Source organism: Propithecus coquereli, unplaced genomic scaffold (genome assembly GCF_000956105.1).
Source record: "Propithecus coquereli isolate 6110/MARCELLA unplaced genomic scaffold, Pcoq_1.0 Scaffold281, whole genome shotgun sequence".
Taxonomy (NCBI): domain Eukaryota; kingdom Metazoa; phylum Chordata; class Mammalia; order Primates; family Indriidae; genus Propithecus; species Propithecus coquereli.
Window position 1 is genome coordinate 631,508 of NW_012148408.1, and position 14,052 is coordinate 645,559.

The window sequence follows — 14,052 nt, forward strand, 5'->3', positions numbered from 1 at the left end:
TTAATGTATAAGCTATGTTGGTTCTTTTTATATTTCTTTCACATGAAAAAAGCTTCACATAATTGAACCGATCTTTTCCATAGGTCAGGGGCTCTTGACTGAATAAAGGTTCCTTACCTTTTTTTTAAAATATTTCCTAATTTAAATGGCTTGTGGCCCTTTGACAGCCCTGAAACCCCCAAACAAAGCCCAAGGGAATTCCTCCTGGCCCATCGAGGCAGAGGGCATCACCTGTCCCCCAAGGAGGCCGTGTCAATCTTGAGGAAGCCAGCGCAATTCATGAAGACTTTGGGACCCATGTGGCACATGGTGACCAGCTGGGTCCGGCTCTCGAGTCGGGTGTTGTTCTGCTTCAGGATCTAGGGGACAGGGCTGGAGTGAGCCAGGGCAGAAAATAGGCCCCACCACCCTCGCCTGCTTTCTGGTCTCTGTCAAACCCTCATGACAGGAATCCTCTGTTCCCACCCAATATCTAACTGAGCACTATGACATACCATCTACCACTAAAAATTATTTTTAAAATAAACTACACTTATCTAACAAAGACTATCTATTACTAATATATGGCTTAAAAGTTAGTGATGAAATATACACTCAAGCATCCATCACCCATCTTAAGAAAAAGAGCATTACCAACACTTCTGAAGATCCCTGCTTGCTTCCCTCCTCCCCCAACTGAAATCCTTTTTCTTCTCACTGCAACAACACACTATCCTCAAGTTCGTGTCTAGCAGCCCCTTGCTTTCTCCATGTGCCTTGAATCACGGCTTACAGCTGTCTTTTCTATGAGCCACTGGAGTACAGTAGTGAAGAGTATAGCTTTGGCCACCTGGGGTCTGAAGTTGGACTCTGACTCTTACTAGCTGAGTGACTCAGGACAAGTCACTTTCCCTCTCTGACCCTGGTCTTCCTGATCTGTCAAATCATATTGACAAAGTATATATTTTCATACTCGATGAAATGGTAACTTATAAAATTTCTGATTTAACCCCATCCTACCTTCAGGAGGTGGGTCCCTTTTCGAGGTCCCAGGCCACAAACATACTGGATCAAGGCCTGGCTGTAAGGGTGGGCAATCGCACGGTTGACATCGACCCCAACCTCATTGACTCGGTTGATAAATTCACAGTACAAGGCATTGAGCAGCTCCTCTTTCACCACATGCTCCTGTTGACATACAGCAGGCAGGAATAAGGTTACTGTGCTTTTCCCCAGCCTAGGCCTGCCTGTCAAATTCTACTCACCTGCAAGGGGTGAAACTTGAGACACAGGATGTCCTCATCAGAGCTGCACACCTGGGCAAATTCAATCAGAGGGTCCTGGATGCGTCGGGCCAGGGAGACAGCCTGTCTCAGTACCGGAGGGTAATCCCGGAATTCTGCCTAGAGTCAAATGAGGGTCAGCAGGGCCTTAAAGCACCCCGATGTGGTGTTATGACAGACAGACAGACAGACAGACAGACAGACACACACACACACACACACGTTGATTTTCATCCACAGTTCCTGGCTCTTAACTCCCACAGCCCTTGTTAGTCTTTTGTTACATGCTGCATGTGTCAGACCTCAGGAGACAGAATCTTTGGCCTTCTCCTGCTCTCCTTTCACTTGTCCCAATGCAAGACTCTAATCTTCCCCACCTTTCTGATTGTGGGTCATTAAACCTCATTCTAGAGAGAGTCCTGCCCCATACCCTGAAGGCTAATCATATTTTGACATGGTGGTCCACAGAAACCCAAGAGGTCTGAGTTTCAGAGCTTACGGACGCACTTGCAGGTTCCTGGAGGGCGGCAACCCTGGAAGGGCATGGAAGCTGTGCCCCTTTCCCCATACCTCACCCTATGCATCTCTTCATCTGTATCCCTTGTAAATATCTTTTATAAAAAACTGGGCCGGGTGCGGTGGCTCACGCCTATAATCCTAGCTCTCTGGGAGGCCGAGGCGGGCGGATTGTTTGAGCTCAGGAGTTCAAAACCAGCCTGAGCAAGAGCGAGACCCCGTCTCTACTAAAAATAGAAAGAAATTAATCGAACAACTAAAAATATAGAAAAAATTAGCTGGGCATGGTGGCGCATGCCTGTAGTCCCAGCTGCTTGGGAGGCTGAGGCAGGAGGATCGCTTGAGCCCAGGAGTTTGAGGTTGCTGTGAGCGAGGATGACGCCACGGCACTCTAGCCAGGGCAACACAGTGAGACTCTGTCTCAAAAAAAAAAAAAAACTGGTAAACGGGCTGGGCGTGGTGGCTCACACCTGTAATCCTAGCACTCTGGGAGGCCGAGGTGGCAGGATTGCTTGAGCTCAGGAGTTGGAGACCAGCCTGAGCAAGAGCGAGACCCTGTCTCTACTAAAAACAGAAAGAAATTGGCCAAACAATGAAAAAATAGAAAAAATTAGCTGGGCACGGTAGCGCAAGCCTATACTCCCAGCTACCCGGGAGGCTGAGGCAGGAGGATCACTTGAGCCTACGAGTTTGAGGTTGCTGTGAGCTAGGCTGACACCACGGCACTCTAGCCCAGGCAAGAAAGTGAGACTTTGTCTCAAAAAAAAAAACAAAACTGGTAAACATGTTTCCCGGCAAGCCACTCCAGCAAATTAATCGAACCCAAAAAGGGGGGCATGAGAACCCCAACAAGTTGGTCGGTCAGAAGTTCTAAATGCCCAGAGTTACGACTGCTGTCTGAAGGGGAATGGGCAGTTTTGGGGACTGAGCCCTCATCCTGTAGGATCCGACACTAGAAGTAGATAGTGTTGGAATTGAATTAGAGGACACCCAACTGGTATCCGCTGCTTGGTGTATGGGGAAAACCCCTCACATTTGGTCACGGAAGTCTTCTTCTGTGTTCATGATTGTTGAGGTGTGACAGCAGAGGAAAATACAGTTAGAGAGTTTTCCCAAAACATCTCAGCTCCGACATCAAGAGGAAATCCAAACCATCCTGGCTTGAAGTCACTTTTTCCGCTCCTCTGGAATCCTTTTTCCTGGGACCAATTTAATTTATGAGACTCCCAATCTGAACCATGCATAACTGGCAAAATGGAAAACCTCTGATGGGTAAATACACAGACACAGTCCTGGGCTCCTGATACCTCTGTTCCCTATTAAATCTCTCTGGGATTGATAGCACTTGCCTGGGCAGGCCCTAAGGGTGGGGCTCCAGCATTACCTCCGACTTCTTGCTGTTCATATAGAGAATGGCCAATTCATTGTCAACCAGCTCCACTCCAATAGAAGACAGCTGTTGGCCCTGGTCCAGCTCATGCACAATACGCTTCACATCCTCAATCAACATCTGGGCGTCCCTGGTAGGATGAACAGTGCTGGTCAATGAATACATTTTTTCAGGGATGGCCATTCCCATGGCTGGGATGGGGTAGAGAGGTGGGGGAGGAAAGGGCTTGGAAGACAAAGAGGGACAGCATCCCCAGGGATACCCCCTGGGGAAATCATCAACATTCTACACAGGCACATGCCTGCTGTTATGGGCATATGCCAGATTCAACAATATGTGATGACTTGGGTTATAGCCTTAAAAACCAGGCCTGGCCTATGCTCTGGTGCCCTACCTGTTCTCTCCTGCAACTGTCACCACATGAGGCTTCTTGTTCAGAAGAAATTTCTTTAAGGTTTCAATGTCTTGAGCCTGGATTGAAAGAAAATTGGAGCTGAATGGCTCTGAGGATAAGGAAATTTCAAGCAGTTCTATCTCCCTAAGTAGCTCAAGGTCTTATAAGATCAGAGAACAGTAAAAACTGGAAGGGTCTTCAGAGGATATCTGGTCCAAGCTGCCACCAAGGATCCATACCCACCTGTTCCTGACAGACAGTTGGCCACCTGCCTCTGCTTAATCATTCCACTGACTAGAATCTCACTCCAGTGGTACTTGTGATATTGGCCAGATCTGAAGGATGAAATAGTTAGGAAACTGATCTCTTTTACTGTAAACCAAAATCTGTATAATACTTAGCTACTGATCCTAGTTTTGATCAGGCAAAAGAACTGGTGCCTGCCCTCTTTTGGGTGAAGGCCCTTTGAAAGGGTCAACATGGCAAGTCTGTCTCCCTAAGTCTTCTTCAGCTTAAAGATACCCAGTTCCTACGACAGTTCCTCATGACTTAATTTCCACTGTCTCCCACACCTGATGTCCTCCTAGAGTTTTTGATGTCTATTTCATTTCTGGTGTTACTTTTGCTGAAAATATGAACATAACGAAGTGAGGAAGGTAGCAGAATTACAGAAGCGCCGAGCATGGCACACAATCTAAGATCGATCACCAGCCTTATCTGGGCCTCCGGGAGGTTCTCACAGGTGATGTTCTTCTAAAGGTCCTGGACCTCCATCCATAGTGCTGTTACATTCTTCCTTCCTGGAAATGCTGCATATTTTTCCCCTTCTCGGGCCGCTCCTAACTTTAAAATACTCTACTAATTTCCTAAGCAGAAGAATTTAATACCTCTCTGCCATCCCCTCAATCCAGCCAGGTTATGTATAGATGGTCTCCTGCACAATCACTGCCCAATGGATTGGGTGCCTAAACAAAGTCTTCGCCCCTCTTTATATAGGAATGTTAGACAAGATGCATTGCATATCGTCCCACCAGAACACGAAACAGGGAGACTGGTACCTCTGGCTTGAGTATTATAAACCTCTTAATATTTCCTAAGATTGTCATACTTCTGGCTTACACTTAGGTTGTGGTCAACTAAACACCTGTGGGTCTTATTTACACAAACCACTGCCTGATAGTTAGACTATTCTGATAACCTTGATCTCCATGTCAAATTTTAAAAAAGTAGTTGTTTATTAGCTGGCCATGGTGGCTCATGCCTATAATCCCAGCACTTTGGGAGGCTAAAGTGGGAGGATTGCTTGAGCCCAGGGGTTTAAGATCAGCCTGGGCAAAATAGTGAGACCCCACCCCTAAAAAATAAAATAAATTAGCTGGGTGTGGTGGCATGTGCTTATAGTCCAGCTACTTGGGAGGATCAGCCAGGAGGATTGCTTGAGCCTGGGAGTTGGTGGTTGCAGTGAGCTATGATCATGCAACTGCACTCCATCTTGGTGACAGAGCAAGATCCTGCCTCAAAAAAAAAAAAAAAGGAAAAGTTGTTTGTTAGGAAGTTGGTCTTTTGTTCTTTTTAGAATGAGTCTCTATCAACAAAATTGAAAGACAACATTAGGATTAAAAAAAAAAAAATCCAGAAATATACCAACCAGATGAATTCAAATTCCTTTTTCCTTGGAAAAAGAGACACTGAAAGGCTAAAGCAGGGTAAAGGCTGGCTTCGTGCCTCAGTGGCTTTCAGCTCTTAGAACACCCTGACCTAGATGCTGGGAAGAACAGAGGCAGTACGGGCAGCCCACAAGGCCAAGGAACTGGCCTCAAGCCAGAAGCAAATTCTGTACCAGATAACTTGAGTGCCATCTACTGCCCATGGAAGTGAGACTCATCCTTGGGGACAAGAAGCCAGCGACCAGACCAGAGACAACCAGGGTCTTGCATGGGATGTTGCTTAGATCATAAACACTTAACCCCACTGAATCCTAAGGCGTGCTCCAGATGTACACTTGGTGACCCTGTCCCAGCCGCTTGCCTTTTTTTCCCGCTCTTCCTCTCTCCATGCAGTTCGCCGTTTGGTAAAATGGGGAAGTCGAAGGAAGTCTGTCACTTCTCCTTCACCATTGACCAGGGCACAGAACACAGGGTGATCTCTGTCAGCCGAAGAGAAAAACAATGCAATGATCAGCAATCTGAGGCTATGAATAAGAGAAGAATGAAATCAGAAAGACAGCTAAGAGATGGTGCTGGGCAGGCAGGAATAGGCTGTTACCTGGCAGAGGAGAAAGCAATGCCGAGGACTCGAATGCCCTTCCCTTGGTTCTCGTCCATAAAATCATCGTCTTCTTCTACCTGCTGATCTGGTCGGTAGGGTGCCACCCTCAACCAGTTGTAGAGCTTTCGGCTACAGGCCTGAGGAGGAGACACACCATACACTACAGTCAGCACGCGCACCAAGATTGCTCAAGAAACAGGGGCAGGTACACATTTGCAAGGATGTGTATGTGTCTGTGCACGTGTTCCTACCCCTTGGCAGGCTTACCCACTAAAGGCATACCTTGCTTTTGGAAACAGGAAAGTATACAGAGAACAGTGATATATATAAATGACAAATGTCTGGGTAAGTGGGGGAGAGGAGGGAAGAGGCTTCTCGAGTGGAGAGGTCTTGGAGGTGTCCCCTGTGGCCCTGTCGGTACCCCTCTGAGATCACGCTTCCCTTGCCCCCAGTGTTTCTCCATTAGCTATGGGACTACTGCAGTTCCTTCACACTCAGCTCTAGTTTGCAGAAATCATATGATTGAAGATCATGCATCTCTGTCCTCACCTTTATGACATATTCCTTGGCTTCAACCAGCAGCTTGTTCTTGAGCTCTTTGGCCATCTGCACATAGAGGAACTGCTGTAAAGCACGTTCGATGGCCATAGTGCGTTGCCGGTTCCACTCCTGCACCTGGTGGCTGAATTCATCTCGGTAGTAAAACTGTTTGATCTCTTCAAAATACGTCTGGTCATTGCCATAACTGAGGAGAGACACAAAGCTGTGGTGTCAGGAATGGAGAAAAGGTGATGCCTAAATGTCCATGAATGCTGTGAGAAAGGAAGGGACAATGGCTGGCTCAATTCTGAAACTGGTTCACGTTCCTGAGGTAGCCTTCCCTCCACCAGACTCTTCATCACGCCTTCCCCAAAGAGCTGCCAAGCCTAGGGCTTTGCTTACCCTTCAACTCCCTTCATATCTATGCTGATGTCAATGGTGAGCAGCCCTTCATCTTCAGCCAGGACTATCTTGAGGAACTGGTCATCTCTCAGTTCCTTCACAGGCTTGTTCTTTAAGTACTTGAAGGAATATGCGTAGTGGGCCTCATCCACATCCTGTACACATCAAGAAGGAATCATTAGCCTGTGGATGGCCCTGGAGCAAAGATTGCCTCTCCGCTCTCAGGCAGGTATTTCAGCTGAGCAGAAGGCAAGAGACAGAGTTTAATAAAACAGAGAGCTGGGTCACCTCTTGGATCAAAGCCCTTTGCCCAGCTTACCTTTCTACCTTTCTTGGTGGGGATTATATTTAGCTTTGCTCTCTCTTGGAAGGTTTGCCTCAGCACCTGTCGGACAAGGGGCTCACGGGCAATCTGGAGGGCTACCATGTAGCGGGCACCTTCCAGCACGGCTTCTGGCGTGGGGAACTGGCTGTAGGGAAAACGATGGAGCTGCAGGATGAGGGCATCTCGGGCCTCAGGCCCCTCCTCCTGCCAGCCACCTGCTGCATGCCTACCTGCAAACGTAATCCTTGGCCAGCTCCAGGGGCTCTGCGGGGAACTGCTCTGTCTCGTGCCGCTGGTAGCTGTCTCGAAGATTCTCTCCAAATTGCTCAGGAGTAAGCCCAAACTTTTTGGCCAGGCCATCTAAAGCCAATAGGACAGTGGAAGGTAAGGCAGTAGCTGGGCTGATAAACCTCTTGGCTTCAGAATCTAGAGTAGCAATTCTGGGCACTGGACTTTAAAGGGGCCATGAATGAGCACAACCAGGTGGTCAAAGAACAAAAGAACTGAATGTATCTGGGAGGCTGAGGCGGGTGGATTGTTTGAGCTCAGGAGTTAGAGACCAGCCTGAGCAAGAGACCCCATCTCTACTAAAAATAGAAAGAAATTAATCAGACAACTAAAAATATATAGAAAAAATTAGCCGGGCATGGTGGCACATGCCTGTAGTCTCAGCTACTTGGGAGGCTGAGGCAGAAGGATTGCTTGAGCCCAGGAGTTTGAGGTTGCTGTGAGCTAGGCTGATGCCATGGCACTCTAGCCAAGGCAACACAGTGAGACTCTGTCTAAAAAAAAAAAAAAAAAAGAACTGAATGTAAACACCTGATAGGCTATTATAAGGCAAAAGAAATAGAGAGGATGGACTCTGTCCCTCCAACTCTGAGTTTCCTATTACTTCAGGAAATTAAGGAGAGGCTGAACCTTACTATGGGGCAGGGCTGGGTGAAGGGAGCAGTGTTTACGAGGACCAGGTAGTAGGCTGGTTCAGGACTGGATTGGTGATTGACCCAAATGTCTGTTCCTCTTTCTTTCTTTTTTTACTTTTTTCCCCCTGAATACATTCTGCACAGACTGTTCCTCTTTCTACCCAGTAGTCTTCTTCCTGGATAACTCCCTTTTCTATAGGCTAGAATGCCCGGGTCCCAAGAAGCTAGCTTTACCTAGCCCAGCACTCTGACAGATGGTGTACATGTCTCGGCGCGAGGCCTGCTTGAGCTCGGGCCCCCTCTGCTCCTCATCTTCTGCCTCCTCACCTTCACCTGGGAAGAAAACGTGAGGAGAGTTAGGGCTCTAGTTTCTAGTCACTCCCAAGGATCTGACACATGTTGGGGGAGAAGCCCCCAAGAGTACCAAGCCAAGGGCCTCTTTAGGGATGCCACGGCCATCAAGCCTCCCGGGTTTTCTTTTCCATCACTCACCCTCTTCATCGCCCTCTTCTCTTACACGCTTCAGCTTCTTGCGGCTGGCCTTGGCAGCGTTCTGCATCTTGGGGATGTCACGACCATAATAAAGAAGAAAATGGTTGTAGACATCTTTCAGCTCATCCATTGACTGTACATCCTTGAGCCTGAAGGGAAGGGACGTAAGTTACCACTGGGCAAGGGGTAACCACAATTTTGCTACAGGAGGTCCAATTCCCAAGAGGCAAGATCCCAACTAGGATGGATACCTGTGTTTTCCAACTGCTAAAGATACACAACAGCCCCAGAATGTTAACTTAACTGCAAGCAAGGTATCTTAAAGAAGGAATATGTCAAACAGAAATGGTGACTGGTGGTTGTTAGAAATGGAAACAAAAAGGGAGAGGCAGCTGAGGCAGCATGTTTCTAGAAAAGTTCAAAGTCCTTGAGACAGTCCGTGTCCTTCCTCCTCCGCTTCATGATGCTGGCCACTAAAACCATCTGCTCCCCTCCCACAGCCCACTCTGACTACAGGCTCACCCAGCTAGTGATTATAATTTGGTTTCCCACATAGCTCTATCCACATGGAATAAATACACAGATCTACAAATATAAATATCTAATCCTTCTAACAGTTAATTTTTTGGTAAATAAATAGTCTTTTATATACTGGTATGTATAACTAAGATGAATCTGTGTCAGAAGTATCACTTTTGATGTGCTGACGAGTTGGGTTCTAAGGGATGGGGCCCTGTGCTGCAAATTTTGCAAGGTAACATTGCTCCTGGGTGGCCTGCCTTGGGTCTAAAGGCTCCCTGTAATGGGATAAACCCTGTGCATATTACCTCTCCATGTCTGTGGTGTCCAGTGCCCGGATGCCATCAGCAAGAGGTTTGTCAGGGTCAGCAGAGATTTGCTCATACTGATAAGCCTGCATCTTCTCAAAGAGCCGTGTTAGGTTCTCTTTACGGATCCTCAGCTGGGTCCACTAGAGCAGGGCAGGGCAGGAGTCAGGGGTGTTCAACCCAAGAGACCCAGTAAAGAAACTTGACAGGTCTGGGGGTTTGGGTTTGTAGTACCCTGGTAGTAGTGGTGCCCAAACCAGCCCATACCTCCCTGGGGGCCACAGACCCACATTACCTTTTCATCCCACTGCCACACCCTCCACAGGTCATTGATGTGCAACTCAGGCTCCACGTACTCCTTTCGGTAGAAGGCAATAAAAGGCACCTAGGGTGGCAAGGGGACTGTAGTCACTCAGAGAGGAAAGATCTGCTGATCTGCAAAGCTCCCCTCTGCTGGAGGATAATAAGTTCCTGGATAAGCAGCTCTAGGAAATGCAACGGCCAGAAGCTCAGCCTCCCTCACAGGCCCATCCAGGGCACAGTGCTCTCCCCAGCAAGGGAAGATAATGCTGCAGACAGGTCAGCATTGTTCTTGGGACCACTAGGGTCCCCACTGGTCCTAACACTTCTTCAGTCAAGGGATTTCTTCCGGAAACAGGGCAAGAGGGTGCCCTGCCTAATAGGTAGTTATCTTTTCCCTGATCCCCTAACTAAATTTCTTTTTTTTTTTTTTTTTTTTTTTGAGACAGAGTCTCACTCTGTTGCCCTGGCTAGAGTGAGTGCCATGGCGTCAGCCTAGCTCACAGCAACCTCAAACTCCTGGGCTCAAGGGATCCTACTGCCTCAGCCTCCCGAGTAGCTGGGACTACAGGCATGCGCCACCATGCCCGGCTAATTTTTTTTCTATATATTTTTAGGTGTCCGATTAATTTCTTTCTATTTTTAGTAGAGACGGGGTCTCGCTCTTGCCCAGGCTGGTCTCGAACTCCTGAGCTCAAACAATCCGCCCGCCTCGGCCTCCCAGAGTGCTAGGATTACAGGCGTGAGCCACCGCGCTCGGCCTCCCTAACTAAATCTCTAACCAACAAACTACTAGAGCATGAGGTGCTACCTCAAAATGCTGATTCCGCATGAAGCCCAGGGCCTCTTTGATCTTCTGAATTGTGCTGGGCCCCTTTCGACTAAAGCTGCTGGTTGGCTGCCCTCGGTCTAGGTAATCACAGCTCTCCTACAATTGAAAAGAAAAAAGAAACATCAGAGACACTGTTACTTGCTTTGTCTCACCACACAAAACTGCTTTATAACACAAGATGACCTTGCCAGAAGAAATCTAAAAAAATCTCTCTCATGCACATACACACATACTTTTCTGTACCAGGCACACAGAAGTATGGGGAAAAGGAGGAGGGGTTCCCCTTCCTGATGACGTGGATTTTGGTTCATGGCAAAACCTAAGGATCTTTTGTTGGGTACCTGGAGAGAAATGGTTGGTGTGGCAAAGGCATTTCTGTAGATCCAGTCAGCCTCTTCTTCTAGCTCATCATCTTCAGCCCCCTTGACTGGGATGGAGCGGAGCTGCGGTGGATAAGACAACAAAGGGAGAGCGACTCGATCTTGTATCGCACTTAAGGAAAAACACACCCTTCTGGACAGAAACATGTGATCCTGAGGCATGCATTTCTGGTACCTGGCACAGTGTCATCCTGGCTGAAGTAAGCATTTCATAGATTTGGTAGAGAAAGAGCTCCATTTCAAGAACCACAGACAAAGTGAGAGTCTATTTTCCCTCCTCTAAGGGCTGGACTCCTTGGACCCTTGGTCCGATTGGGTTCAAAGCTCAGCCTGGATGCTACCCAATATAGGACAGTTGCTAGATTGTCTCTCGGCTACAAGATGATAACAGATTGGCAAAAGTACAGAGGCTGGTGGTTTCTTACCTGGAACCTCTCAGGCAGGTCAGTGGCTCGGATTTCATTGTCCTGATCTGTAAGGTGGCTGCTTTCCAGCTCACTGGGCTCGTACATTTCAAAGATGCTCCTGCGGCTCACACGCTTCTTGGTGGTCTTTTTGGGGCGCACACGGATTTCACCCTCAGCCTCATCGTCCTCATATTCATACTCTTCCTCCAGTTCTTCATCATACTCGTTGTATTTCTCAAATTCATCATAGTCAAAGTCCACACCAAAGATTTCCTGGGCTTCCTGCAGAGCTCTGTGGGTGAGAGCAAGAGGCAACTGGCTCAGGTTCAGGTGAGAGGAGAGAAATGCAGCTCCAGCATAGATCCTTTACTTGTCCCAAGGCAACTAAGGTTAACACAATGGTAAACAGAAGAACCGTATTCACTGTGGAAAAGAAGGCTTAGCTGGGGGATTTCTGAGCAAACTTGTTTATTAGAGAATAAAAAGCTCATCTTTAGCATCTGCCAGTGACAGGAATCAAACAGCAACAGGGCAGATGGGTCCATATCCTGCTCAGTGGATCCGTCTTCTGCTAGGGTATTACAGCATTCCCTTAGAGGAAAAGCTTTCAAACTTTTAAACTACGAAGTAGGCACTTTTCTTCCAACATAATTATATTTAGAAGATCAATATGTAAATGAATAAACATGGAACTGCAGACTGGAAGAGGAAGGCTAAAACCTCACCCGTGTAGGACTCCACCCTGATCCCATAATGGCCCTAGAATGGAGAGACATCTCTCAGGGCTTCTAAGAGCAGTCTGAAATCACTGCCTAGTGAAGTTGTTTGGGGCACGGAAACAAAACGGCTACAAGCTGGGAATGCTTCCGTTTTTGGCATTGGCCTTCAAATGCCTCCCTCCTGAATAGGCCCACTCAATGCCTTTCTCGCCACCTTGTACCAGACCCCACTCACGCATCTGTATATCCGGGAAGCTTTTTCCGCCACTTAGGTTTTTTCAGAGGTTGTCCATCATCATCCACAATGAAGTCGTCAATATCTGGGTAGGGAAAGGAGGGGTCAGTGCTCAGAGTCAGGAGCTAAGCCAGGACCGAATGGCTTTAGTTCCTACTATGTGAGTGGCCAGTGAGGGGAAGAGTAGGGAGGCCCCTGAAAAGGAACCTCTTTGTGTCAAATGCTGGGGGCTGTAGCTGAAGAATGGATTCCTATCCTGTTCCTAGTGGCCAGGAAATTCCAACATCCATCCAAATGGTGGCTTCCCTGACCAATGCCACCTACCTGACTCTTCATCATCTTCCTCCTCTTCCTCTGGAGGAGCCATGGGGGCCTCCACGGCATCCTGCCCTTCTTCCCCTTCCCCATCCTGGAAGATTTCCTCCGCAATAGCCTCTTTTTCATGTTCCTCCTTGCCATATTCTTCCTCGTCATCGTCCTCATCATCTGACATTTTTTTGACACGGCGGTACTTTTGCTAGGGGGTTGGGAAAACCTGCCTCATCAGGTCTGCGGGGTCTGGCATAAGGATGCCTGCTCTCCCGTCTCACTCCCTTCTTCCCACCACAATCACACCAACCAAGGGAGATGGGAAAGAACATGTTGAGTGATGCTCTTTCAGCCCCAAGGCCCACCACCCTTGAAACTTTGACAAGCCTTTCTCTCACAGGCACCCAGACCTGGGATGCAAGTCTGGCCTCCACAGCACAATGATACTGAGCACCTTTCTTTTCTCTGGTGTTCCCCAGACTGTTCTAGATGTGCCTCCTCTCCCAGAGAGACACTGAAATTTTAGCAGCTTTTTCCTTTACCCGTTAGGAACGAAGACAAAGAATGACACTTACTCCTCGTTTGACTTTGACACCCAAATTCTCTTCAATAAGGTCAAAATCATCATCTTCCAGGCGGTCGTCAAAAGATGCTGAAGAAAACAAAGTGTTAGGGATGGGGAGGCCCTTTCCCACTGCAACTTCCACCCTAGCCTCACCTGACCGGAAGACAGACTACTCACTGCGTTTTCTCTTCTTGTGGCCAACATCATCTTCTGAATCACCAGAGTCACTGCCCTCATCCTCCTCTCCTTCATCTTCGTCATCATCGTCATTGATAAAGCCTTTCAGGTTGCCTTGCTCATCTTGATCATCTAGGTTTTCCTCCTCCTCTTCCTCATCTGGAAAAAATACATGTTTGAGGCACAGAGACTGGGTAACAGGTTGGGGACCAGGCAGGGCCACCCGCTTAATGAGATTCTCCATTCGCTCTGCACCTAATGACTTAGGTGCCATGTTCACCCTCCTGCCTCGTGTAAAGATACAAAACACAGTCATCGACTTAGAGCAGCAGCATCTGGAAATGACAATTTCTTTTCTACATTCACCATCTGTCTTTAGGCAAGATGACCTTCCTAATTACTTTGGCTCCTCAAAATCATTACCAGAGGCTTACAGCCACCAATAACCTTGTTTTACCCAGTTTATAAAATTAGCAGCCATATTCCTTCTTTCATCCATAATTCTTTTAATTGTTTCTTCTTTTAATTTTTAGATATAGGGTCTCCTTTCTCGCCCAGGCTGGAGTGTAGTGGCGTGATCACAGCTCACTATAACCCTGAAATCCTGGGCTCAAGAGCCTCCCACCTCAGCCTCCTGAGTAGCTGGGACTACAGATGCACATCCCCATGCCTGGCTAATCTTTAAATTTTTTGTAGAGACAGGGTCTTGCTATGTTGTCCAGGCTTGTCTCAAACTCCTAGCCTCAAGCAATCCTCCTGCCTCAGCCTTCCAAAGTGCTAGGATTTCAG

General features: G+C 47.7%; 1 protein-coding gene across 1 annotated transcript in view; it reads right to left on the reverse strand.

The window, feature by feature from the left end:
* The window catches only part of SUPT6H (suppressor of Ty 6 homolog (S. cerevisiae)), a 33,637-nt gene that overhangs the window by 11,172 nt on the left and 8,413 nt on the right, over positions 1 to 14,052 (reverse strand). The window contains exons 3-24 of the mRNA XM_012648258.1: positions 13,264 to 13,422; positions 13,097 to 13,173; positions 12,537 to 12,729; positions 12,213 to 12,297; positions 11,277 to 11,550; positions 10,813 to 10,914; positions 10,451 to 10,567; positions 9,635 to 9,724; positions 9,340 to 9,482; positions 8,513 to 8,661; positions 8,255 to 8,353; positions 7,328 to 7,457; positions 7,092 to 7,242; positions 6,773 to 6,927; positions 6,380 to 6,575; positions 5,828 to 5,967; positions 5,591 to 5,708; positions 3,563 to 3,639; positions 3,163 to 3,298; positions 1,245 to 1,382; positions 1,000 to 1,167; positions 232 to 359 (exon numbers count right to left, since the gene is read on the reverse strand). Coding sequence (XP_012503712.1) covers positions 232 to 359; positions 1,000 to 1,167; positions 1,245 to 1,382; positions 3,163 to 3,298; positions 3,563 to 3,639; positions 5,591 to 5,708; positions 5,828 to 5,967; positions 6,380 to 6,575; positions 6,773 to 6,927; positions 7,092 to 7,242; positions 7,328 to 7,457; positions 8,255 to 8,353; positions 8,513 to 8,661; positions 9,340 to 9,482; positions 9,635 to 9,724; positions 10,451 to 10,567; positions 10,813 to 10,914; positions 11,277 to 11,550; positions 12,213 to 12,297; positions 12,537 to 12,729; positions 13,097 to 13,173; positions 13,264 to 13,422 — 3,025 coding nt within the window. The remainder of the gene's footprint in view (positions 1 to 231; positions 360 to 999; positions 1,168 to 1,244; positions 1,383 to 3,162; positions 3,299 to 3,562; positions 3,640 to 5,590; positions 5,709 to 5,827; positions 5,968 to 6,379; positions 6,576 to 6,772; positions 6,928 to 7,091; positions 7,243 to 7,327; positions 7,458 to 8,254; positions 8,354 to 8,512; positions 8,662 to 9,339; positions 9,483 to 9,634; positions 9,725 to 10,450; positions 10,568 to 10,812; positions 10,915 to 11,276; positions 11,551 to 12,212; positions 12,298 to 12,536; positions 12,730 to 13,096; positions 13,174 to 13,263; positions 13,423 to 14,052) is intronic.